This window comes from Pteropus vampyrus, unplaced genomic scaffold (genome assembly GCF_000151845.1).
Source record: "Pteropus vampyrus isolate Shadow unplaced genomic scaffold, Pvam_2.0 Scaffold88, whole genome shotgun sequence".
NCBI lineage: Eukaryota > Metazoa > Chordata > Mammalia > Chiroptera > Pteropodidae > Pteropus > Pteropus vampyrus.
In genome coordinates, this window is record NW_011888869.1 from 557,671 (window position 1) to 584,296 (window position 26,626).

General features: G+C 36.1%; 1 protein-coding gene and 1 pseudogene across 4 annotated transcripts in view; both read left to right on the top strand.

Annotated features, from left to right (window-relative positions):
• Positions 1 to 26,626, top strand: part of RAPGEF2 (Rap guanine nucleotide exchange factor 2) — a 222,615-nt gene that overhangs the window by 53,228 nt on the left and 142,761 nt on the right. For all 4 annotated transcript variants that reach the window (XM_023532718.1, XM_023532719.1, XM_011363687.1 and 1 more), the window contains exons 2-3: positions 17,323 to 17,393; positions 22,340 to 22,396. In XM_023532718.1, the coding sequence (XP_023388486.1) occupies positions 17,323 to 17,393; positions 22,340 to 22,396 (128 nt within the window). The remainder of the gene's footprint in view (positions 1 to 17,322; positions 17,394 to 22,339; positions 22,397 to 26,626) is intronic.
• LOC111742220 lies at positions 12,007 to 12,125 on the top strand (annotated as a pseudogene).

The window sequence follows — 26,626 nt, forward strand, 5'->3', positions numbered from 1 at the left end:
GATTCCATCACTTTACATATTTATCTTTTTTGTCGTCGTTTAGAACATTTAAGTTCTACTCTCATAACAGATTTTGATTATACAATAAAATGTTATCAACTGTAATCACCACTTTATGTGTTAGATCCTCAGGCCTTATTTATCTTATAACTGAAAGTTTATATCCTTTTATCACCTTCTCCTTATACCTCCCCCTTCCCCAGCTCCTGGCAGTCACCTTTCTACTTTCCATTTCTATGAGTTTGACTTTTTATTGTTTTTGTTCTTTTTTTTTTTTTCATTTCTTTTCTCTTTAAAAAAAAGATTGCACATGTAAATGATACCACACCATGCAGTATTTATCTTTCTCTCTTTGGCTTATTTCATTTAGCATAATGCCTTTTAGGTTCATCATGTTGTTGCAAGTGATAGGATTTCCTTCTTTTTTTGAGGCTGAATAATATTCCATCATATAAATATACCATATTTTCTTTTTTTTTTGGTCTTTTTTAAAAATTAAGTTTATTGGGGTAACATTGGTTAATACGATTGTATAATTTTCAGGTGTACATTATAATTTGACATCTGTTGTGTATTTACTACCCAAAGTCCAGTTTCCTTCAGCTACCACATATTCGATCCCCTTTACCCACTTCACCCTCCCTCTACACCTCTATATTTGACCCCCTTTACCCTGTCTACCTCTCCCATCTTTCCCCACCCTTTACCCTCTGGTAACCACGAGTCTATAGTTTATGACCATGAATCTCTGTTTGTTTGTCCTGCTGATTTGTTGTTTTTAGGCTTATATTCCCACGTATAAGTGATATCATGTGGTTTTCAACTTTTTCTGCCTGGCTTATTTCGCTTAGCATGATCATCTCGAGGTCCATCCATGTTGTCTCAAATGGCAGTATTTCATCTCTTCTTATGGCTATTATTCCATTGTATATATGTACCACAGCTTCTTTATCCAGTCATCTATTGTAGGACACTTCGGTTGCTTCCATGTCCTGGCCACTGTGAATAATGCTGCTGTGAACATCGGTTTCACATTTTCTTGATCCATCCAGCTGCCTGTGGACACATAGGTTGTTTCCATACCTTGGCTATTGCGAATAATGTTGCATAAGTCCATATTTCTTTGTATTATCTAGTGCAGAAAATAATTCGATCTTATATGCAAAAAGGAAAGATTAAAAATCATGTTCATGCATCTTAAAATCCATCAGTTAACGCAATCCAGTGGATCCGTCTCAGGCAATCCAAGAAAATTTGGTGTTAAAATTAATCTACTTAAATGGTTAGGTAGGTATAAAAATGAGAATTACCTTTTTCAGTGCATTTGAAAAATATATTTTTTTCATTGACTCAACACATTTTAATTGAGGGCATACTATAGGCTAGATGGTGTATAGTCTTAAAAGCTGCCAAGATGGATATACTGAAAGGTCAAAGAGGATCTGAAAAACAAGCGGACATGTCACAGCAGTGGAAATCATGTCAGGTATCCAGATGAGTGTGAAGAAACAGTAGTACCCAGAGAAGATGCCCAAAGGTGCAGTCTTCGGCTCTGAATGGTGCTATTTGCTTTTAGTGTGATGAATATTATGTCGGTTTTTATCAAGACATATAATAATTTATAAATTACAAACTACTTTTTAAGTGATATGTTTTGATAGGACTTACTTTGTATTTCTAAATGAGCATGCACTTAATTTTAGCTTTCTGAAATATAATGAGTAGTTGTTATTGTTTATAAATAAGTTACCCTTCACATAATGTGGATAGTACAGTATAGTAAAATGGTTTAAATAATGTCTCGAAACAATAGGTTCCAAACCAATAATTTTGGTTGATAACTTATATTACTAAGCTGTACATGACATCTTTACAAAAATATTAGAGCTCAATATCAAAAAAGTAAACTGAATGACAGATCATAAAAAATTAGATGTCCATTGTCTTTTGTGACTTAGTCCAGTTTGCTATTTTTGCGTTAGTCTTAAAATGAAGCTCCAAGGCTCTGAAATATTGCAAGCACATAGAATGGTACAAAAAACTAAACGCTGTGCTGAAAATCTTGATGTACTCTGCCGAAAATCTTTTTTATTGGAATATATTTTGCAAACTTAAAAAAGAAAAAAAAAACTGACACAAAGAGCCTTTTATGTTTCTTGAAGGAATTTTTTTCCCAGGGAGGAAAAAGGGGAAAAGGTCTGTGGAATAAGTTTATTTAATATGACATCAGTTGAATAAAGCCAGCTGTGAGTAATTATATCTGATATTTGATTTCCAGCTGTTCTGTTGAACTATTATTGGCTCTCAGGTATTTGGATATTAATTAAATGATGACTTATAAAGGAATCTGTTTAAAGTAAAGTTGCTTCAAATAGAACATTTAAAATGGGCCACTAGGTACAAAGTTTTAATTCTTGCTGGTGCAATTGTTATTTTAAAGTCAGTACATTTTTAACTTAGAGGAAAACATACAGTTCAGATATGTTTTGGCAGTATTTTCTCTACATTATGTACGTATACATGAATAAAATAAATATATTCTCTCTTTGACTAAAGGTTTTCGAACTCCAGTTATCATTAGTGAAGAAGTCATATCAGATTGAGTACAGAGCAGGTATTTTTTATTTCAGCATGTTGGACACTGAACAAATTGTGTAAACAATGGTTATTGTGGAAGATTTGGAAAAAAAAAAAACCACGGGATAAAAGAAAAATAAAAAACAAAAGAATTGAAGAAAGAGAAAAATAAGAAATTAGAAAGTAGGAGCTGGCCAAATATAGATTAATGCTCTAAGGATGTAAGGAAAAGAGCAGAGGAATAAATTAGGACCAGACAAGCCCTTTGAGGCTCTGGCAGTGAGGCCGGGTGAGGTGCAGGAGGAGGGAGGGCTACTGGGTGAGAGGGGCGGGTGCTTCTAGAGGAAAGATGCATTTATTTTGCAGGTGAGAAATATTGACGAGACACAATCTCACTTACCTCCTGTGTTGGGATTTTAGTGCCATCCCTTTGTTAATCTCTCCAGGCCTCAGAACCAGTCAGACTACATAAATTGGCATAGCTACTCGCTATAGAGCCCTCGGCTACTCGTATTCCAAAATTCAGCAATTTTAGACATCTAGGATTATGGGGAATAAAACGAGGTACAAAATGTGCTCCCTCTCAGGGAGCATATGGTCTTTATTGAGTATTGCCTTTATTGACTTGTTCCCACAGATATTTCACATATATATTAAAAAAATACCAACAGTAAAAATGAACATATAATAAGTTCCTTATGAACAATGTGTTAATAAATGTTTAGGAGATTAGAGGAGGGGAGAGCATGGTGGAGTGGTCTAAAAAGGCTTTTCAGAGAATGTGAGTTGAGATGCCCGTTGGGATGGACTGGGCAACGGATACGTGAGGAAGCGTGCTGGGAGGCAGAAGCGCCTTTCCAGTGGAGACCGGAGCAGAGGAAGTGTGGGAGCAAGCTGGGATAAGACCTTGGGGGCAGGATGCAGAAAGTCTTGAATGCTTGTGTGACGCATTTGAAATATGATGATCGACGGCAGTTTTTCCCTAGCAGAGGGAAAGCCTAAAAAGCTATTTGGGGTCCCTTATTTTATTTATGTTATGCATGATAAAATGGGAGAAGACCCTGAAACTCCAGGCCATTGAAAATAGAATTAAAAAAAAATATATGACAGGAAAATTAACAGGATTTTAAAAAATGAATTTAAATGTGTGAAAAAGAGAAGAGAGCTGCTCCAAGTAGCAACTACAAGTTGAAGGTAACTCCTAGGGTTTTCACAGGAATCGCCGGGCTACCTGGACCAGCAGCAGAAGAGAAATCTAAAAGTATTGTTAGCCTTTTGGGGGAAATTTAGTGAGAATATTAGTTACCATTTTAAGTGATGTTCTAGCAGCTTCAAATAGTAAGTAGTCAGCTGATGATCGTGGTAATTTGTAAGAAAAGTTAAGGTCTTGGAGTCACTTGTAAAGAAAGTTGAGAGTAGGTGTGATTTCTAAGTGAAGGGATCCTTATAATGAGGAGTGAGATTCAAAGACCAGCCATGGGCTTCTCAGCTTGGGGAGACCAGGTACAGCCTGAGGACCCAGGGGAGGGAGGAGGGTTAAGCGCTGATCACCTTTTTGGACATTTCATGCTCTCTTTCCTTTGTCATTTTGTCTTCTTTTTGCTTATCACTATCTAACAGTTTTTATGCTTATTCAGTCTCTCTGTCCAACTAGATACAATATGTTCAAGGTTAGGGATTTTTTGTCTGTTTTGTACACTAGTGCATCCTTAGCACTTAGAATCAGTGCTCGGCACAGGGGAAAAAGGCAATAAATCAGTGATTTGAGAGAAAGGAGTTTCAATAAATTTAAGGACAAGATCACATTCCAAAAGTTTATACAATAACTGGATAGTTGAGAAAATAGGCAAAAGGGGTGCACCTGTCATTCCAGAATCGTGGCCAAACCTGGGGATTGGTACTGGTCTGTGGCCTGTTAGAAACACAGCAGGAGGTGAGCGGTGGGCAAGGGAGTAAAGTTTCATCTGTATTTGCAGCACTAACATCACTGCCTCAGCTCCACCTCAGATCATCAGGCATTAGATTCTCACAGGAGCACCTGTCGCTGGTGCCAGAAAGACTGGAGACCGCTGCTGTAGAGGCTTTGGGAAGGGTCAAGTGAAGATTTTCTGACACGGGAAACTTGTTCATTTCTAAGAAGAGAATTGAAAATGATACGGAGAACACAATGTTAATAGTTTAAAAATCTCAGTTTGTGCTCTTCATGTGTAATTCTATATGCTTGAAAACTTATTAATTTCAGAAAAGACATATCAAAAGATGATAAAGAAGAAAAAGTAGTCATTCTGGGTTTTTTTCTGTTATTTTTTAATTTGTAAAAATTAATTTTTGCTCAGGATACTAATATTCAAGGCAGGTTTAACATGAGTATTTTTTGGGGTGGTGGTGGTCCGTGGTGTTGGTGTGCCAGACTTTTTTCTGCATTTCAGGTTTTTGCACTTAACAGGTCAGTTGGTTTCCTTGGGCGATACCTGTATTGTATTTGGTAGAATCCTCATTGGCATGATGAAGCAAGAGTTTGTAAAGGTAACATGTAGACCATTTCAGCGGCATCTAATATTTACTTTCATGAATAAAACAATGGCTTAGTTCCAGAAAAATAAGAAGTATAACAGGTATTTATACTCAAACATATATTCGAGGGTTAAGGAGGGTTAAATGACACCTAAGCATAAGTAGTTTAATGTAGTAGATCTAGTTCCACAATTATCCATTGTTTCATTTTGATTTATTAACATTTTTTCTACCAAAATTGAGGATCAGCTATAATGAAGTAAAGTTTAAAATAAAGCAGGGCTTATATAACTAATTATTATCCCTAAAATTTTGCTTGTTTCCAAGTAGTACAGTTTTTATAGAAACTCTGGTGCTGTTGCTCACAGTGCGTTTGGACTGCACCTTGGTGCTGTTGTCAGAGTTGCTCAGTGAGTACCGCAAGGCGGTTACCTCTTTATTTCATCTAATTCGTTGTTATTTTTGAACCTGCTTGAGCTTAAATAAACAACTCATTCACCAGGCTTAGTTCTAGGTGAATGTTGGATGTTTTCAAAAGCCAGATTTCCCAGAATTACTATAAATGATAATATTCAGAAGGATGAGCTTATAGGTATTCTTAAAGCACACAGAGTTTACACGTACAGTCAACAGCTAGAACATTACTGTGAATAACGGTGAGTGATCTGTGAATGGAGAGGAAGCAGTGATGTCCTCTGCCTTCCCTCTTTCTTTCTCTTCTTTTCTCCCTAGTTCATTGCAGAGTTGGCTTTGGCTTTGACAGCAGGCTAGATGCAGGCATTGGAAGGCCAGGCTTCACGCATGGTCAGTGTGCTGTTGGTTCTGCTCAGCTGGGTTTCAAGCCCAGAGGTGTGCGAGTTTGTTTGTACTTTTTGCCAGAAGCTATTGCTGTATATTTTATTATTTACCTATAATAAATTTAAATAACTAGATAAAACTACACCTTGGAAATAACACCACTTCTCTAATGGTAAAAAGAAAGATTCGATGCTAAATATAGGGTCTAATCACATTTCCTTATGTGTGGTGGAGACTGAATAACGGTGTGTCATGTAGAAGAGTGAGGTTGTAGATATTTGTAATTTCTGGTATAATTAATTTGCTTAATATGTGGTTTGAGGGCCAATGGCCTGCGCGAGAAGAATGTATGTGACGTGAATGGAAGTCCTGACCTCGGCCGGCAGCAATGGCTGAGCGGCAGAGAGCGTTTGCTGAATTTGAGAGTAAGAAAGAAACCTTGTCTTCTGACACCTGTGACTTACAACTGAATTTCTATACTGCATGGTGGCCATTTGGAGGATGTTTTATCTGTCCTTACAGACTCAGTTTCTTTGAGGACCAGAATTGTATTGTATCAATCTTCGTGTCTCCAGGACAACATTCTAGCACAGGGCTTTGTACAGAGCAAGTATTCAGAAAGTTGGATTTACCTGTGAACTGTGAGTGAAGGGAAAGGATGACAACTGAACAGATTTTGTGCCCTCCATAACCCTAATCTCTGTTGAAATTTAGGACTAAGTAGAGGTCTTCATTTACATTTGGAAGAATATGAGGATGCTGTTCTTTACTTAAGCCGTGTGCTGTTAGAGCACTGCAGCATTGCATTTGACCTCAAAACCAGAAATTATCTAAGTAAGAAAACAAAACAAAAAATCTAAAATGCCATTCCAAGTTTGTTGCCCGGAAGTCTCTGCTGCCTGACACATTTTGGCCAGGGAATTACTGATGTGTCTTTCACCCTGTGGCACCCATTAGACTTCCATAATTGTCATTAAAATTGAGTAATAACAATGATAGCTGGTGCTCAAAAAAAAAGTGCCTACTATATGCCAAAGGTACTGTTCTAAGAACTTTGTAAATCTGAACCGAGATACTATTATTATCTTTATTTTGCAGATCAATAAACAGCCACAGAGAGGTTGAGTGACTTGTTCAAGGACACAGAGCGAGTAAGTGGCAGAGTCAAGTTTTGAATTTGGGCAGTGTAGTTCATATGACTCATACTTTAAGGCCAGAGGCCTGGCAAGGGGAGAATACATAGGAGAGTTGCCCGAAAGGGCTCACACTGATTGTCTACTCTGCCCAAAACATCTTGCCGTATTTTCAGCAAATTTTCCATTCTGATTCAAGGCCCACAGTTCTATCGGTAGTTTCTAATGTTAGAGATTTCTTTAATAAAAAATAATTGAAAAATCTCTTTTGGAGGGAGGGTCAAAATACTTAGAATACTTTTCTCTGAAAAGTTTTGAGAATAGAGCTGGAAGTAAAGGGTGAATAATTTTGGAAATTTGCAGCACCCTCGTCACCCCTGGTTGTCTAAGTGGGTGTCCCAATTTTTTGGATTTTATCAAGTAAAACCATTGATCTCCATGGTCACCATTCAAAACTTAAGGTACCATCATAGTGTGGGCAGCTAAAAAAATTTTTCTATTAATGATACGAGACAAAATAATGAACTACTATCATCTAGTATCAGTATAATTTCAAAGAAAGACATTATAAGAGCAAAAAGAAAAAAGGAAAAAATGATTATAATCTCAAAATAAAGGAGCGCTCTTTAAATCGAATATGTTTAGCTGATCGAGAATCTCACCACATCGTCCTTTTCTCATTTTGTCATGCACTAGTGAAACATTTCCTATGGACCTACTTTTGGAACCTCTTTATTAGTCATCTTTGAAATTTGTCCTTTACCAGGAAAAGGGACTTTCATAGCTTTCCTTTCCTTCCCATATGGCTCCTGTGGTTCTAGGATGCAGTAGCTGATAATACAAATCCATCTACCCTTTATAACACCGGCTCTGAAAAGTAACACACGTATTAAGTCATGAACACATATTTTAGGAGATGTGGAGTTGGGACCCATTTTCCCACTGTTCCTTCTCATCTCCCTTTCTGGTTGTGATGGTTTCCCTAGAGCAGCTGACGTCACAGGATGATCACTGTCACCACACCAAGGGCTCTTTGCCTCTTGATTTCTGGACAATCTTGATAATGATGCTCCAAGGGCTTCGAGAGTGAGAGTGTGTGCGTATGTCAGAGAGTTGCTGTTATGAAGGGCAAAGGGCTTTTTATGTATGGTTGTAATGTAGTCTAGCATATAAATCTAATGTACACGTGCACAGGTTTAAGCCGTCATGCATGCATGGCACATCCTGTATAATTGGGGGAAGTAAAACAGTTATAGTGGGATAAATAAAGATGTCCGATTCTACAATCTAATAGTGCACTTCTTTTTCTTTAACTGCCCCACCACCTTCCCCCAGTGTTTGTCTGGTTGGATGGTTCAACTTCCCCTCTTCTCTTCCATCTCACCTTTTATGGATAGAACTGAAAGAGATCAGTTTTGGACAGTACCTAAAATATCTTTGGCATTTAGTGCCTTTCTGACTAATGAAGTTGGAAGGCTTTAATTACATATGTAGAATATTCTTGTTTGCGTCTCCTGTCCTCTTGAGAAGTGGAAAAGTTTTGAGAATAAGTAATACTATTGGTGGTTGACTCCTTGGTAAAACTTTAAAGATGGGAAAAACAGATGTCATATTATTTTTGTCTTTTGTCCTAGAAAAATGGCAATGAAGTGTTCTATATTTAAAACCTGTGTCTATTCAGAAGCATTTCCTTTTTACTAAGAGGCAATAAAGAGCCTGTGTCCTCAGTGACCTATTCTCCTTTGTTCTATTATGTTAGGACCATCTAAACTCTACCACTGTAGGAATATTGACATTTGCACCGTAAATGGTTCAAAATAAGGACTGTTAATTGAGCCTCTGGAATTAGGTCGGTATTTGAAACTTGAGGCATCCTGAGGGTGATTTTTGTGGACCCAGAGGTCCCTCATTGCAGACATTGAGTTCCGTGGATGGTGCATGGCAGCCCCCCTCCGCCCACCCCAAGCAAACGTTCTACAGAGTTTGACCAGAGCCAGACCGGCCATGGGAAATGAGTTGAACACCAAGCCGAAGGGTTTTAACTGTTATGTTAAAGGAGAATTAGGAAGAGGGAATTTGTTCAGTTGACACGCTTGTGCACACGCGCGTGCACACACACACACACACAAACACACACACACACACACATTTGGGTTTAAATGAAAGAGAGTCCAAGAGTCATTTTATAAGAGAGGGAGAAGGAAAGGGAGAGATTGTGTTTGTCTGTGTGTGCACGCACGCAGTTAAATGTTTCAGTGTTAGCTTAGAATGTAGTCATTCACTGCTTGCTATAGCTTAATCATGGAGAGCAGAAGCAAGGCTAGCATTAAGTTTACTGCAGATAATTTCCTAGTATGTTTATCTATACATGTGAAATTAAAATTTAACTGCAGATTTTGCAGTCTGAGAGATTATATTTTGATGTTTGTTCTTGCTGCCTAAGAGGTGAGTTCTGGGAAGCTGTCATAGGCTCGGTGATAATGCATTGTTCTGAAGAGGAAATACTTATACCGACTCTTGAAAACAGGAATTAAAGACTGATTTAGACACTTGATATTTTTCTTATTTGTACACAAGATGGGTTTTTAGTCACAACTGAACAGTTGATTCTTCTAATGAGAAATTTAAATTTTCACAAGTGAACTTTATCTGCTTAGATGGTGGTTTCCCCCAAAGGCATGAGAGTGAACATAGGGAATAAGATGTGTATTCTATGGTGCTAAACACAACACTGCTCCTTCAATAATCAGAAAACTGCCTTGTGACATCTTTGTTGCTGTATCATTTAACTCTTGCATTTTCTTCAATGAGACAAACTCTTTGAGAATGAGGATTATGTGCGACACTTCATCTATCTTTTAGAATTTATGAAATACTTTCCTACTGTATTTAACTCATCTCTCCTGAAACATGACTGTTCTTGGGGTGCCCTTATGCCAACTTAAAACAAACGTGCCATGGCCTAAGCTGTGTGGTCTGTTTAACTCAGATGTCCACTTGTAATTTTCATGGTTAATTCAAGAGATGAATACTTTATAACTACTTTTGCCTCAAGTTTAGAAACTGTTCAAAATTCTGTATTCAAAAAGATATAAAGAATGCCTTTTCCGGTGGAAACACCCAAAGAAATTTTAGACAAACAGAATAGCTTGAATCTGTACCTTGTACTGGAATTCCTTACGCATGTGTTTTGTAGAGATACAATGCTTAGGGATCCGAGGCTGAATAAATATATCCAGGCTGTGTCATAGATGACAAGTAATATAATCACTAGGTTTTCCTGGGTTTGACATATGAATTTGAATGATGAAATCACAGCTCTGGGGGCTTGTGTTTCCTTTCAGTGTAAATTAGTGAGCTCAGAAACAGCCTTCATAATATTTAGGGTTGAAATTATATATTTAAGAATTTTACTGAAAATCATACACTCCACCACGGGTTTTTTTCCTTACGTTTTCCTGAAATATGCGATGATGTAACTTTCTAGGGACGTGAGGGACTGGGATGGAGCAAAACATCTCAGCAGTGTAGTGATTTGACATTTTTGTTTTAAATGCTCTGGTGCTTTACAAAGATGTGTGGGATGTGGAGGCTGGTTTAAAATAAGATCTTGCACTGCTCGGAATGATAGAAATTCACCAATTTGAATAGGAGTGCTGATGGACTTGTCTCTCCTGCCCTCTTTACTTAGGGGCATGAGGAGAAAGGACTCATCATATTCTCTGAGATGATTTAAGGAATACCTTTTAAAGACTCAAATCTCTTAAGTATATATAACAGAAGTACATATGTGAGACCCTCGGACAGTTTTCCAGTCGCAGGAAAGGACTGTTGGTCTGGGCTTCCACCTTGTGGCCACTTTCAGAATCATCTCCGTCTGTGCGGTAGGCCTTTCCCCCAGCTCTGAATCCCAAAGATTGAAAACACGTTTCCTCCCTTCCTTCCTTTCACTGTTACTCTCAGGAGTATTCGCTTTAAGGCCGCGCGTACCACCACCTCTGCAGGAGCATTCCTTCCCCTTTCTTTGCATTCAGTGCCCCCACAGTCTGTTGCTAAATGCAGAGATTAAAATGAGGTATAAAAGAAAACTAGTGACTTTGTTCCACATGTGTGTTTATTCTCTGACCGAGGAGACAAATCGTAAACCCCTGACCGTAAAGCGACCACACAGAGCACACGTGGAAGGCCAAATGTGAGTGGTCCAGCTGGTGAAAACTTCGATGACTGAGAAGGAAGCTGTCACTGCCAGTGGGGACGGGGAAGGGTGCCTTTCACCAGGGCGAGGGCAAGGGGGAGTGTGTTTCGAGGGACCTGGACCCAAAGAACGCCAGTCATTTGTATGAAGAGGGTGCAAGAGCTTGTTGGTGTTTGGGCTTTGTTTGAAAGCCCGCCCGAGGAGCTTCGGAGCAGGTGGTTTGTCCTTGAAATAGTGCGAACAGGCATGTTCTCTAGAGGCAATAGGCATGCTCTGCCTGCCAAACCTGATGTAAAAATCTGAATTTATAAAGCAGACGATTTAGGAGCCCTTTATATGTTTTATATAAATAATTCACTTAACTTTTTTGGGTGGGTAGAGAGATACTCACATACGAAACATAAGCATTAATTTATAAAAATTCCGAAGTATATTCTGAAGTATATAAATTTCAGAAATATTTTAAATTCTATATTCTTGGCGTTACTGTGTGCTTGTAGTCAGATCTCATAGGTAATAAGATCAGCTACCGTTTTCTGAGGGTCTATATGTGCCACTGTTGTTATGAAACTATTTATCTTCTTAGCCACACAACTTAGCCAAGCATATTATTCACTTCGGTTTGCAAATGTAAAATGTAGTCTCTGTATCACAACCAGGGTTATGTATCTCAGCAGTGATGGGGACGAGGATGTGCACACTCCTCCATTTGACACCAAAGCCCATAGTTTTCCCATTAGTCTTCTTAGAATAGTTTTATATGTTTTAGTGTAGAAAAGATTTGGATCTGTCAGTGGCCATGTCACCCTGAACGTGCCTGATCTCGTTTGATCTTGGAAGCTAAGCAGGGTCGGGCCTAGTTAGTACTTGGATGGGAGACCACCTAGGACTACCATGTGCTGTAGGTGTTTAAAAAAAAAAAAAAAGATTTAGATTTCCTAAATAAAACTTATCAGCTTAACCACCATGTTAAGAGACTCAGCGAAACTTTTAGACTTCCCACCTTCTTGCCCCCTACGAGTTTGAGCCTTGGCTATTCTAGCTTTTAAGCTCCTTATTTAATAACTTTCGAGACATAACTCTCTTAATTGCTTGCTAGTGATCTTTGGCCAAGAAGCATAAGTTATATATTTTTTGGCTTTGCAAAGGGAGCCTAAGTTGGCATCAGTACAGTCTCTGATCCCGAGACTGCTGTTACTTAAGATAATAATCCTTTCTCTTCCTCCTCATGTTTAAGTCCATAGGTATTTACCATTTGGTCTCCATGGGCTCGCTAATTGTAGCACGATCTTGGCCTTACTTTCTTTGGTAATTGAAATATAATCTTTTTAAAGGAACCAACATTTTTTTAAAAAAGAAATTATTTCGTACATGGAATGTTGTACCTTTTGAACACCTTACTTGGGATTATACTTGAAATACACATATAAAGCATATATAAAACAAAACTCATTTTAAACTCTTAGCACAGCGCAAAATATGTCCCCTTCATCATTTACAAAGAATTTGAGAGGAAGGGGGGTGTGTGCCAACGCTGGTTGTGGGAAAGGAGGTGGAGGAATGCATATCTCCCATCGGCTCTCCAAAGATCGTGTGAAAATGTGCTGTACGTTGTTAGCGAATCCCTGATGCTGTTAACAAGTGAAATTAAAAGCTAGTTTTAAGTGAATTATAAGTTTGCTGTGAGGCCTATTACATTCTGAATGAGTCTCTAAAGAGACATTAGAGAAAGAGCCCAAGGTGCAGAGAACTCTCTATTATGTGAGCGTGGAGTTCACAGACTCTGAGCAAGAGAGTTTGGTTAGGTTGTGAACACTCATGCTCCTGAATAACGTGGAGGATGCTTTTGGATTTCATACATGGTTTACATTTGGAGCAAAAAAAAAAAGAAAGAAAGAAAGAAAAAAAGTCTTTTTTCATGGAAAACTGCCTTCCTATTGGCCTAGCAATATTTTTGTCTGGCCTACAGTGGTTTTAGAACTTTAATCTGCTTTCAAATAGCATCTATTTTTTGAAAAAAGGATGTCCTTCCTAGGGTAGAAGGAAAGGCTTATTGTTCCCAAAACTGCTGCTTCCTGATTAGAGCGATGTGTTCCTGTTTGTATTTGAGACTGCAGAGTTGTTTTCTTTTTTTCCTTTTTTTGAAAAATAGCTTACAATTTTAAAGGGTTTTAAAAAATATTAATAGTCATGTGAATTTTATTTGTCTCGAGAGGTGCAGTTGGGGAGGGTACAAAGTTCTCAGTTTACATATTCTAGTTTCTTAACTGAAGTGGAAATTGGAATACTTCAGGTGATTTAACTCTACAGCAGTTTGTATAGAAAAAAAAAAAAAAGAATCTTGGAATATAATTTCCTGAAGGCCATACATTCCTTGTTTGGAGAGAACACTTTTCTCATGATGCATAACACTTAGTTTTCCCCAGTGTTTGCGAATTTCATGTTGGTTTGAAGAACAGCACTTTTCTAGAGCCTCACTGTGTTGCCTCTTGGTTTCCTTGCTGGGAAAAGGTAATTCCGAGCCAACTTGTAAGTTATTTTAACAACGGCCAAGCATTTATGAGGAAATAGGTGTCGAAACATCTGAGTGAAAAGTAAAGAGAAGCAGTTAAAGGTGCACTGTTAAGGGGCAGGACGGGGGTGCGGCAGTTCCCCAGCAGAGCAGGGCTGCCTCACGTGGCTCCCACACCCCCAGATCTCTTCCCATATATTGCTGGCCTATTCCATTTCTCTTGGTTGTGCTGCCTGAAATCTTATACCACCTAGAGATCTGTCTGGACTGTGGAAATGCAAATACTGAGACATAGTTCCCCATAGGAGATTCAGGGTCCCCACTGATCACTCACACCCGCATTTGTGTTCCGATTGTCTAATTTTTAGACCATGGTGCCCCAAAATGAAGTTTGGTGTAATGTGAGGCTGCTGAACACCTGGGTAGAGGGTAGAAAAATTTGTAAGATTTAAAAGGCTATAGTGGCCTATTTCAAAAAATTGCCCAGTCCACCTTGCCCTGAGGAAAGGAGAAGAAAACTCGTCTTCCTTTTTTGCCTTTCAGTGTTATTTACCTTGCTCACTAAAGCTTGGCAAACCTAATATTTGGCTTTTGTGCTATTTAGTGTTGAAGAAAAGCTAAGCCACAGATTCCTTCTTCCTTTTAGTTTGTATTTTATTTGTTCATCTCTAGTCAATTTCCTTTCATTCCTCAGAGTTAGAGAGCAGAAATTTTCTGATGCCTTTTCTGTAGCTTCTCTGCTTTTCCTTCTTACCTAAATCTGTGGTGGTCACATTCATACCGCATAGTGAAATATTACATTTACTTGTTTGTTCTCTGCTCGTGAGATGTCAATTTCTCACCATTCCTTCTGTTAGTTACAGTTAAGAGATTTCAAATTTAGAAAGAACCTATCTGCAGAGCCCTCTGATTCAAGCTAGACAATATTGCCTTCCATTTAACAGGTTCATGGAGAATATATGTAATCTTCTCCCCTAGTTTATAAGCTCTTTGTGGCAGAGACCGTTTAAAATAAGTTTCTTTTGAGATGACTTATTCTAAGAGTAATCGAAGAAACTCTGGACATAATTCATTTAAGAAGTTCATAGTCTAGTTAAGTATCTAAAATAATTGAAATAGTTGCACCGTATTCCTGGTTGTTTGTTGCTGGACTGACACATTTAAACTTACTTCCCCAAAACATTATGTGAGATGCGAATGTTTTATTTATGCAGCTACATGCATATAGAAAGAAAACTGCTTTTTAATTTGGTCAAGCAGTAATGATATAATGCAGTTTCTCTCCTTTTTACTCTCAGTTCCATAAAACAGGCTTAGTAAACAGCTTCCTGACCCATTCACTTATGTCAGTCACTTATAGGTGACAACAATACACCATTGTTCTCCACACTTTTATTAACTATTAAACAATCTTACCTAATGTGCAAGTTATCATTGTACATATTATCTTAGTTATTGTTCATAGATCTACTCTATATAATTGTATAGGTTATACAAGGTTAAGTTCACGTATACAATACTGACACATGTAACAGGCATGACTTAACTTATAGAAAAGTGCCCCCTGTACAACTCTATAACTCTGTAATGTTATAAAGTAACAGATTAATAAAGCGCCATTGGGTCAAGGGACATACTTTTTTACTTTGATTTTGTTTGGTTCGTGTGAAGACGAAGAGACTTAGCTATTTCAAGGCCTGTTGTATCCCAAGGTTTAAGGTTGTTCTTTTCCTCGTTCTGCTTCTAAACTTCCAAATTCTTGTCTCCATCATGTTTCTTTTAGATGTCCCCCTTCTCCAGTTTTTAAAAAATTCTGCTGCTTTCAACTACTTTCCCAAATATACTTTTTTGGTAGTGTAAATTTATCTGCTTGACAAATGTTAAATGAATATAAATTATCTTGCCTGGTTGCTTAAATAAAAGGATTTGAGGCCTTGGACAGGTTATAGTGGGTTGATAGATACTTAAATGAAAAAAAATGTAATGTCTCAAATACAATGTGAACTTTAGGATTATTCAGAAGGACATTTTATTATAAGTATTAAAGAGACCTTCTCATTGATGAGGATATTTTTATTGGCTTTCCCTAGATGCAAATAGAATATTATGATTGCTTCTAAAGAAGCCTTAGGAATGCATACTTTGTTACCTAAGTGGTGGGAAAGGTGTTTGTTTGTTTGTTTTTTAGCTTTCTGATTTGTACTGAATTTATAGGGTCTAGTTTTAGGTTTCAATCTTTAAATAGCTTTTAAAAGATTTGTGAGACATAACAGAGTACAGATGAATAAAATTAAAGACCTTTTAAAAAGACATGTGAGACTTAAGAGTACAGATGAGTAAAATTAAAGACCATCAGTTTATTTGAAAGTTGACCAGCAGAGGGAGACACCTTAAATTTTCCAATACTGATAAATTTTAAATTGGTACAATTTAGAATGATAAAGGAGGTCTTTCTCATTTGACTCTAGTTAATACATCCTAATATTGTTTTAAGGACTAAAAAATATTTTAAGCTGAAAATCTTCTTAATATCCTCTTTAAAAGGTTTTGAATTTCTTATCTAGTTATTTTGTGAATCATTGTCCCTTATCTATACCCCTAATATATGATATTTAATTGCACCTATAGTTTGAATTATTCTGAAGGATTTTCCTAAGGCTACAGACATTTTTTTTTTTTGTTAATTGAAATAGAGGTTTAGGTTTAACCAAACTAGCACAAGACTTGTACATTAAAAAGTTGAAAGAAATTGTACACTACAAACGTTGAAAGAAATTAAAGACCTAACTAATGAATAAAATCCTATGTCATGGATTGAGAGACTTAATATTGTTAAGATGGCAATACTTCCTGAATTGATCCACAGATTCAGTGGATCACTCAAAAGAGCCAAAACAATCTTGAAAAAGTAAATATCCATTCACAAATTGTATAATTCTAGATGCTTACTGGAGTCTTAAAATACTAACTTCTTGGCTTGTCATATGAATATATAAGCAGGATTTTGAATTTTTACCAGTCTCAAGCTTTCATGAATAACTTTGACTTTTTTTCCTATATATTGCAATATGTTCGAGAAAAACAAATGCATAGTCTCTTCTTTTAAAGTAAACATTTAAAAGAGGTCTTTCTCACTTGAGAAAGCATTTTTATATGTAAGAAATGTCATTGTAGTAAGAATTAAAAAAATCGAATTCGTGCTCATTAATGTATGCAGTAACAAACATTAATTTTATATTGACTAAAAAAATTATTTGATTTAATCATAACATTGGCACCATCTATACTTTAAAATTAAAACTTTACTTTTGATAGCTTGGTAAAAAGCAGAATAAAAAGAACAACTTATGGATTCATTTTCGTACATTTGAGCCAGTTTATTTTATATTTTAATAGCTTTTGTATGTATCCCAAAGGCAGTTGTAATGAATGGCATTTATACAGTTTAGCTTTTCTCTTAATAATGACTGTTTTTAATGTTTAAGAAACTTGTATTTAAAATATCTATATTTTGGTCTGTAAATATAGTGACTTGTTTTAGAAGCCTCTTTTTCCTGACAAATCTAATAATTTCTATTCTTTTTTTCAAACAGGATCTGGAAATAGTGTATTCCTATTTACATGGTATGGAAGCCTTATCAAACCTGAGAGAACATCAACTCAGGTAAGTCATTTTAAGAATAATAATAGGATGCTAGAATTTTATGAGATCACTTATTATAGTTAAGAAGTAAGATTAAAGAGTTTATTTATGAAAACTCTGCCTCATCGAACCCCTATACTTGGCTTTATAAGTTTTACAAATTGAATTTGGTTTTATGCATATAATAAGTTATTGACATTTCTGCCGTAGTGATATCCTCTCTCACTTTTGTCCCCCACCTCCCCTTTAAAGTAATAAACACTTGGGTAGATATACAAAAAGGAGCATTATTTGCCATCTTTGCAAATCAAATTCTGCTTCTTAGCACTCAGATACATTAGAAACCAAAGTGTTTTTAACTATTCAATGATTAGGTACATTATTTTAGTATGTTGTACGCGTTTGTACTATATTTATTACATTAAATTGACATGCCCCTTCTGGGAATCACAGTTTATCACCATTTATATCATAGTTGTTTTTATGTGGTCTACTCATATAAAAATATTATTGCTTCTATTGTACAGTGATAAAATAACCTTATTTATGATTATCTGGCTTTATAGTAAAAGATCAAAAACGTATAGTCAAGCGATTTTTATTTTTTATTTTTTATTTTTTATTTTTTTACTTTAACTAAAACAAAATAAAGGGCTTTGGGAAGATTACATATTGGATTACACACCAAGCAGGGCATAATGGGAGGTTTTTGTTTTTTCCAACTGTAGCTGATTATGAAACCAGCAGTTTTTAATTATGAGAGGAATACTTTTTCTATATTCTTCCCTTTTAATCTTTAAACACTAAATAATTTGTGAGCATGTCAATTTTATATTTAGTTGTTAATTGAAAAAAGTGTCAAGAGGATTGAGTACTTCTAAAATTAAATTTTTAATGAAAATCATTTAAATTAAAGTAGATTGCAGGTTAAGTGTTTAAAAATTCAGTCAAGTTTTATTAGAAAGGGCAAAACCACTGGGAGTTTAAAAGATGGCTCAAATTAAAGCAAGCATAATTTTTAAAGTATGTATCTTTCTTTAATTTTATGTTTTTGATAACAGCTATCCTAAAAAAATTTAGCACCAATTCTCTTTAATCAAATGAAGTTAATCATACGCAAGTGAATCATTTAGCATGCAAATATAAATATTTGTCTTCAATTGCATGTAAAACCACACATATAGATAATATTCAGATATTGATTATATAATGTATGTATAGTATATGTGGTTATAAAAGTCAATAATAGAAATCTATGTAATAGAAAAAGGAACATTTTAGTGTGTCTTATAGGAATTTTCAAGATTATGAAAGTAGAGAAATAACACAGTGAAGTCCCATACACCCACTAACCAGCTCTAGAACCATCAGTTTTCTGCCATTTCAAAGGTAAATTTTGGTTAGAAACAACTGATTAATTCAAGGGTATGTCTTCATCTATTTACACGTTACAAAGTATTTTGGCGACTATACAGTTTTGTTTGCTGGCATGAATTTACAGAGAGGGGACTTTAAGGTATTTCTCTTCTTCTACTTGTGTTAAAAAGTTATTAGTTTCCCATATTTGAGGAAACATCAGCTGAAGCTAACTTAAGTCCAGTTTTATAATGAGCAGAATACTCAAATGAATAACAAAAAAAGAGGTACGGATTAACTCAACAATTTGGATAAACAGCTTTATAATATTGCCATTTCTGGGAAAAATCTATCATACTTATATAAGTCGTTTTACTTGAATTTCATAAATAAAAATTTTACGCCAGGATTAATATAGAACAGTACAGACTTCTACATAATAGTGCTTTCCAATTTTAGAAAAAAATAGCTCTTACTCAAGATTTCAGTCTGTTTATTCAGTAATGGGCAGTAGAACAATATTAGTCTTCTACTATGAGGGATGGGAGAGGCTTTCATTTATTTGAAAGCTTCGGCTTTGCATTATTGTGACCCATTCATACGTAATCAATAAACTGATTCTGAGCAGTTAATTGACTGTTATAAGATCACACACTCTATGCAATGTAAAGGTTATTAGATTTCATTTAAAAACTGTATATTTTTTCAACACGACTTTAATTTTATAATTTTTACTCACTTTATCCACATCGATTAGAAGCAGCATGTTGGCCAAAGGGGAAGAGGATGCTATAGTTAGGAGTGGAAGCCAAAAATTGTAAAAAGCAGAGTACCTGTCTGGGGCCACTCAGGGTTGGAAACAAGAGCCCGCTCAACTATACGTATATATCCTTCAGCGTTATGGTTGAGTGTGATTAATATTATATGTGTACTTTAAGATTATAAAAAAAACAACAACTAAATTATAGTTAGTATATTCTTTAAGAATTCAGTAAAGATACTGCACTTTTGATAAAACATTCCCTAACATGTTTAAGAATAAAAAAATTTTGGTGCTTTTTCATTTTTTTAGAACATTGACATATAGAAAATTTTATCCTGATTTTTTGATGGCACTGGCTAAATTGATTTTTTCAGTCAATGGGTATTGATTGTGTGCCTACTATGTGCTAGACACTGATGTAGGACACGCAGATACAGCACTGAAGTAGACCAAATCACTGCCATCCTGGAGCTTATGTTCCCAGTGGGGCAGACAAGATTTAGATAATAGATCAATGTTGTTTTATTCAGATGTATGTTATGTTGGGCCTGGTAAGAATGGGTGTTGGGCTGCTTTGACTTTGTAGTCAAAAAAAGGAGGTAGCGTTTGAGTTGAGGCAGCTGTGCAAAGATTGCCACAGTGTAAATGGGTCCCAGATGCTTTGTCATGGGAACAGGCTTGGTGTATGAGAAGGCAGGGGCTGTGGCCTAGTAAGGTAAAGTAAGTATAGTAAATAGCGTAGGATCTTGTATTCAAGGACAGGGAGTTTCTATTTTCTTCTAAAGGTAGTGGAGGTTAAGAGCAGAGATATGAAAAGATCTGACTTAACATTTGCAAAGATCTGTGTGGAGAATGGACAATAGACATGCAAATGTAGAAGCAGAAGTCTACATTTGTAGACTTGGTTAGAGATAGTTGTGGGATAGTTATGGCTCATACTTGATTTTCACAGGGGAGATGATGAACTTGGTCAGTTTGGAGGATATATTTTGGAAACAGGTGCTGGCAGAAAGATGGGATGTGAAGAAAAAGGAGGCGTCAAGGATGAGGATGCCAAGGTTCTTGGCCTAAACAATTGGGTACTGATTGTAAGAAAGCAGATTTTGAGGGAAGAAATTCAAGATCTGTTTTAGACATTTGGAATGTGAAATGGCCATTACACAGCCAGTGGCTACACTGAGTAGCGTTTAGATGAGTGGATATCATGGTGAGAGATTAGGTCTGGAGCACTGCTGTGGAAGTCATCAGTTCATAGGTTAAATTTGAAATCATAGACTGGATGAGAGTACGTGACACAGAGAAGAGCGCTGCAGGGTTCCCTGGAGATGATAGATAACCTTTAGACGTAAGTGGAGGAATGGCATGGAGGGAGAATCAAAGGAGAAAAAATGACTAATACATTTACGAGAAAAACCTAGAGGCTGAGGACAGGAGTCTAGAGAAGATAATGCTGTCAGGGAAAAGGAGTCATCAATTGCTGCCAAGAAGTAGAATTAAGATAAGGACAGAAAGGATTTAAATAACATTGAGGATGCTGATAACTTTCAGAGCTTTTTCTTTGGAGTTCCAGGGCCAAGTGATGGAGTGGGAAGAGGGTGAGATCATGGGGATAGTGCGCCCATGGCTCATTTATGTTTTTAAACTATTAGTATGTTTTTTCATGGGGATAGTGCGCCTAGACAACCCTCAGAGGAGAATTTCTGTCCTGGGAAAAGCAAAGTGTGGATAATAACAAAGCAGAGTCTGTTGCTTAATTTAAGACCAGATATTTTTGGATCCATCGCTTGCGACTATCCTTTTCTGTGAAGAAAAGGTGTGATTCAATCTATGGAAGAAAACTGTGTATAGTGATATATATTCAAGATTTGATGCTATCTCCTAGAGTTAATTGACATTCATTTTGAATGTTTGGAGTAAAGGATTGAGAAGATAAGAATGACCTCCAAGATAGGGTGGTGGTTGCAGAAAGAACAAGGAAAAAGTGTACCCAAGAGAGTTATTTTCAAGGGAAAGATTAAGAGCATGTAGTGTTTATTAGATTTAGCAAACAGAGGAAAGATACATGTGGGTTGATCCCAGTGTTTCACCAACTGGAGACTAGTAGTAGCCCCATTGACCAAAATGGAGGTACGGTTAAAATGTTCACTTTTATAGCCAACTTGTCCTATGTACTAATTTCTTCATAAGAAGACGTAGTCATTTCATTCTCTCTTTTGCATTCTATATTTCTGGACTTAATATAATAGGATGCTTCTTAAAGATGCTGTTCATGAGGTGATTTTGAATATTTAAACATTTAAAAAGTTAATTTCCATAACTTTTTCCCTCAGGAATGAATCAGCTGAAACAATTCTTCAAGGTTGTAAAGCCTCCATTTAATCATAGTCATAAAAATACTGAGTTAATAAAAGCTTACTTTTTGTCCGAAATTCCATACCATTAAGTAACATTCTGTTGAGTTGTGAATGACGTTATATAACACATTTTAAATGAATAGGTTTTCCTTTCTAAGCTTTCTTCTCATTTTCTGTTTACCTTGGAGAACATTAATTTGTCCATATCATTACAAAGTATAAAAAAAAATGTACAATTTTGTCCCCTATAAAATAAATGTGTCAAAGTTGACATTTAACAAAATGTTTTTTTTTCCCTAGTATCTCTTTATTAGACTTAATTTTATGTTGTTAACCTAGGCACCAAAAATACTTATCTTGAGGCTAATTCATAAGTGATTGTGACAAGCCATATAATCTTAACTTTCTAGACTACATGGCTCATTTATGTTTTTAAACTATTAGTATGTTTTTTCAAGACAGATGTTGAACTCATGACTTTATTTCTTTTACAGGTTAATGTGTGAAACTGTGCGATATGAAAGACATGAAGCAAATGAAGTTTTATACTAGTAGGTGTTTCCTTTCTCTTTGTACGTTGTATAATGCAGCAACTAAATGATTTCGTTAAAGAATCAAAGAAATATTAGTAACAGCTTGCTAAGTCCACATTACCTTACTTTTGCATTAACTTAATTTTTCATAGTTTAGCAATGTGAAACATTTCAGCCTTTTCCTGTCGTAAAATTAACGTTTATAGTTTTTTGCTGATAAGTTCCCATTTATAGCTATATATCTCTTGTGTGTGATTCATAGATACTATTTCGCATTATGGAGTATTTTGACATGTTTATCATGAAATAAGAAATGGGGTATAGTTTTTTCAACAGAACAAAATATACATTCCCACAACCACACCAAATGAGATGTAAATAAAACAGAAATATCACATTTTAGCTTATGGTTCTTTTAGAAACAGGAAAATTAGCTGCCCACATCTCTTTAGGCACAGTTCCCTCTTTAATATTGTGTAATATTAAAGATGTGTAACATATTCCTTGAAAAAATGAAGACTGATTTTTTTTTTTAAGAATGTAGTAAACGTACAGTAGGTAAATATTGGTGTAATAAGATACGTAAATTCTGATTTACTAGACATATTATTTGTTAATAATGTGTACCATGACTGAAAATTGTTCTGGTGACCTTCCTTCCTGTTTTTCAAAGCAACTTGCTAAATAATTACTACTTTCTTTGCATATTATAGGGAATAGCTTTCGAAATAAATAAACACAGCTTCTCCCTTAAGGAGTCTATAACCTCTGGAAGGAGATAGAAGGTAGACTAAAAGGAAATCAACAACAACAGAAACTAGCCCAGCAAAACAGCTGAGAGTAGAGACACGTACTAAGGAAGTGCAGGGGAAGGCTTGAAGGAACTGAGGAGAGTCTCAGAGATGGGGGTCTTTAAACTATGTCTCAAAAGTGTGTCCAGTGGCCCGGAGAGACTTTGTTGGTAGAAGAAACAGTATGTACAGGGATGGAGGGAGGTGAAGTGGCCTGCCCTGATGTTCTGAACACTGTGGCCAGGTTAATGTGACTGGCATGTGGTGGGTGGGTCAGGATGATGAATCAAGAGAAGAGGCAGGCCTGTGATACTTGCTTGTGAATGTGTTGTTAAAAAATTGATCTAGATTCTTTAGGCAACTGGAAATGAATTTTTTCCCTCCTAAATAACATTTTATTGTGGAAAATTATGAATGTTCACAATATTAGGGACAACAGTATAACAGACTTTCACACATCCATCATCTAACATTGTCAGTTGGTGGCCAGTTATGTTTCATCACTTACTCCTCCTCTCCTACCTCTGACTGGATTATTTTGAAGTAAATCCAGAAATACCAATTTATTTGTAATTATTTTGATATGTATCTTTATCTTTAAAAGATAGACTTAAAACAAACCATAGTATTATTATCAACTTAAAAAAATAATTCTTTATACATGAAAATATTCAATTTTCTTTGTCTCAAAAATTTTTTTTTTTGCAGTTTATTTATTTGAGTCAGATCTGAATAAGGTCCGTCCATTGTGATATTTTGCTAAATCTCTTTTAATCTATAGCTTAGTGGCCAGTTTTTAAGCAGCAAAATGATGTGGCCGAATACCTTCCGAACTTACTCATCCCGTCAGAGGCAATGTCTGTGCCTGTATGGAAATGCAAAAGGGTGGATTAGATAGAGTGGATGGGCAGGGAGGTCAGTTAGGAGACAGTTGCAGTCATCTGTGGTTGCAAGAGCTTGAACTGAGGCAAAGATGGAAGGAATGGGGAAGTCAAGGGTAGATTTTACAAGAAGATACAGGTGGATGTGACCAAGGATGATTCGTAGGGTGTAACTCATGAAACTTTAGTATCTAGGGGCTGTTTAGCAGGAAATTGTAAATCCATCTGGGGCTTAAAAGAACATATATCCATATATATATATGGATAGTAAATAACCAAGATATATTGATAAGGGAAAGACTAACATCAGGGGCAATTGCCTTTAACATATTTATTGAAGAAATTAAGCTGTAAACAACTTAAAATATTTGTTTCCTTGAAGAACAATTAAAAGCTATGAGTGGAATAGGTATACAGATGTCAGAGTTGGAAATCTCTGATGAATATTATTGAAATTTGTCGAAGCAGTCTATAGAAAGTGTCAACTTTCTATAATTTTGTCTTTCTCTTCTGAAATGTGGTTTTGGTAGTATTGGCGATGATGTAATAATAAACAAGTACTTCCTATGCCCCACATACTCTAATGAAGTACTTCATACGTGCATTAATTTACCTCCTCCTCATAGCTGTCTTGTGAGGTAGATATTATCATCACCTCAGTTTTACACAGGAAGAAACTGAGTCTTCGAGAGGATGACGTACTTGCCTGAGGTCTCACTGCACAAAATGGGACCTGGATTTGAGCCCAGAAACTGTGATTCTGCATCCTTCGCTGTTACCCCACTCACCAGCATTTTCCAGCTTTTTTCATGCCACTGTAAAAATTGGCACCAATAAAAAATCATAATGCCCATATACATATTGGGAGAAGCAGGTCATCTTTCCGTGCTGCTGGCCTTGCCAAGAGTTGCGATGGTGGCAACAGAAACTCACTAGCAGTTCTGCCTACATTATCCTGACTCCCTAACATTATTTATTATTTATTTAAGTTGAAGTTAGATTACAGTATCTTTAAATATACCTGCTTTTTTAAAACTAAGTTTGGACAGTGAGTGCGAGCCAAGTTGATCATTATAAAGCCATGTTTTAGATAATCCTAAATTGAATGCACTTAGACTAGAATTTATAGCAAGAGTTGATTGTAGCAGTTGCTCATTTTTGACTAGTTAGAATTAGGTGGTATGTTATTAAGAAATGAAAAGTCTGTGAATATTCAGTGGATAATGACTTCTTAAGACCAAAAATTCACCCAGAGACTAATTGTAGATTCATTTAATCAGATGCCTAGTATTTGGCCAGTCTTGTGATGAGGGTAATTGAAGCGTTTTCTTCTGTGATCCTTGAACAAACATGTTTCTGCTCTTACCGATTTGTGTAGGTGTAGTTTTGAAAATTAAAGAGCCCTTGTATTTGTGGTGTACGTAAATCTGTGGTAGCTTAATGACACCACTCCTCTTTGGGGGCCCGCTGTTATTACCACGTGGGGGAAGTGACTTGTCTGTTCGTGTTTTCCCTTGAGTGTAAAGCGCACAGTGTCATCAGGATATCAAAGACTTCCAGACTTTGGTTTTATGGACAAGACATGAGTATTCATTTTCCTTATTATCTCCGTGTGCCGGTGACTTCTAAGTCTATGGGTTTTTAAAAATAATTTCACCGGGTAAATATAATGCTCTTTTGATCCACCTCTGTACCTCATTTTTCTCATCTATAAAATGGAAACAATAATAATAGTACAAGTTTTTAGTGTTGGTGTGAGGATAAGATGCAATATTATGTATAAAGAACTCAGAGAAGTTCATACATAGTAAGTGCACAAAAATCTTAGCTGCTAGCATCGTTGTCATTATCATCGTTTTTTTGATAATTCATATTTTGTCTTTCAATTTTTTTACTGCTTTAAACTTTTGTTAGGAAGGAATTAACGATAGCAATGCTCTAACTCCCACGGTGTTATTGTTTTAACATAGATGAACAGGATGACAAAAATGTTGCTTTAAATTGTATTGAGATTTGGGGAGAGTTGCAGTTCTGATAAAATTGAATTTCTAAAAATTTAGAATTGCCCATTAGAATCTAGTTGTATTCGTTTGCACCAAAAGGTTAGATAGAATTGGTACAACTTTACCCAATGGACAAGACTATCAGGTAATTTCCGGCTTTCTTTCGTTTGTTATCTATTATATTATATAAGCTATTTTGCTGGCTTGGGAATACCAAGATGGTAATATAAATTCCTAACCCGAGGGACTTTAATTTAGAGATATCTTTCTTGAAGAATTTAATCTGAGATGAGAAAAAACAAGGTGTCCTTTTAGCTTTAGTTTTTCTTTAATGGCTAAGCATCTTCACTGTTGCATTTCAATGCATAGTTACATATAAAGTGCTGAAAACCTTCAGATTGGAAAAATCGACCATTAAAGAATTTTTTTGAAATGTGTAGATACACACACGTACCCACACTCTAAATACGTGTAACTCTTCCTCAGTGCCCATTTTCTACATGTCTGACTAAATGCTTGGTTTTCTAAAGTGTCTTCTTAAGGAGTTTTTTAAGGGATTTATCTCTCTTTATT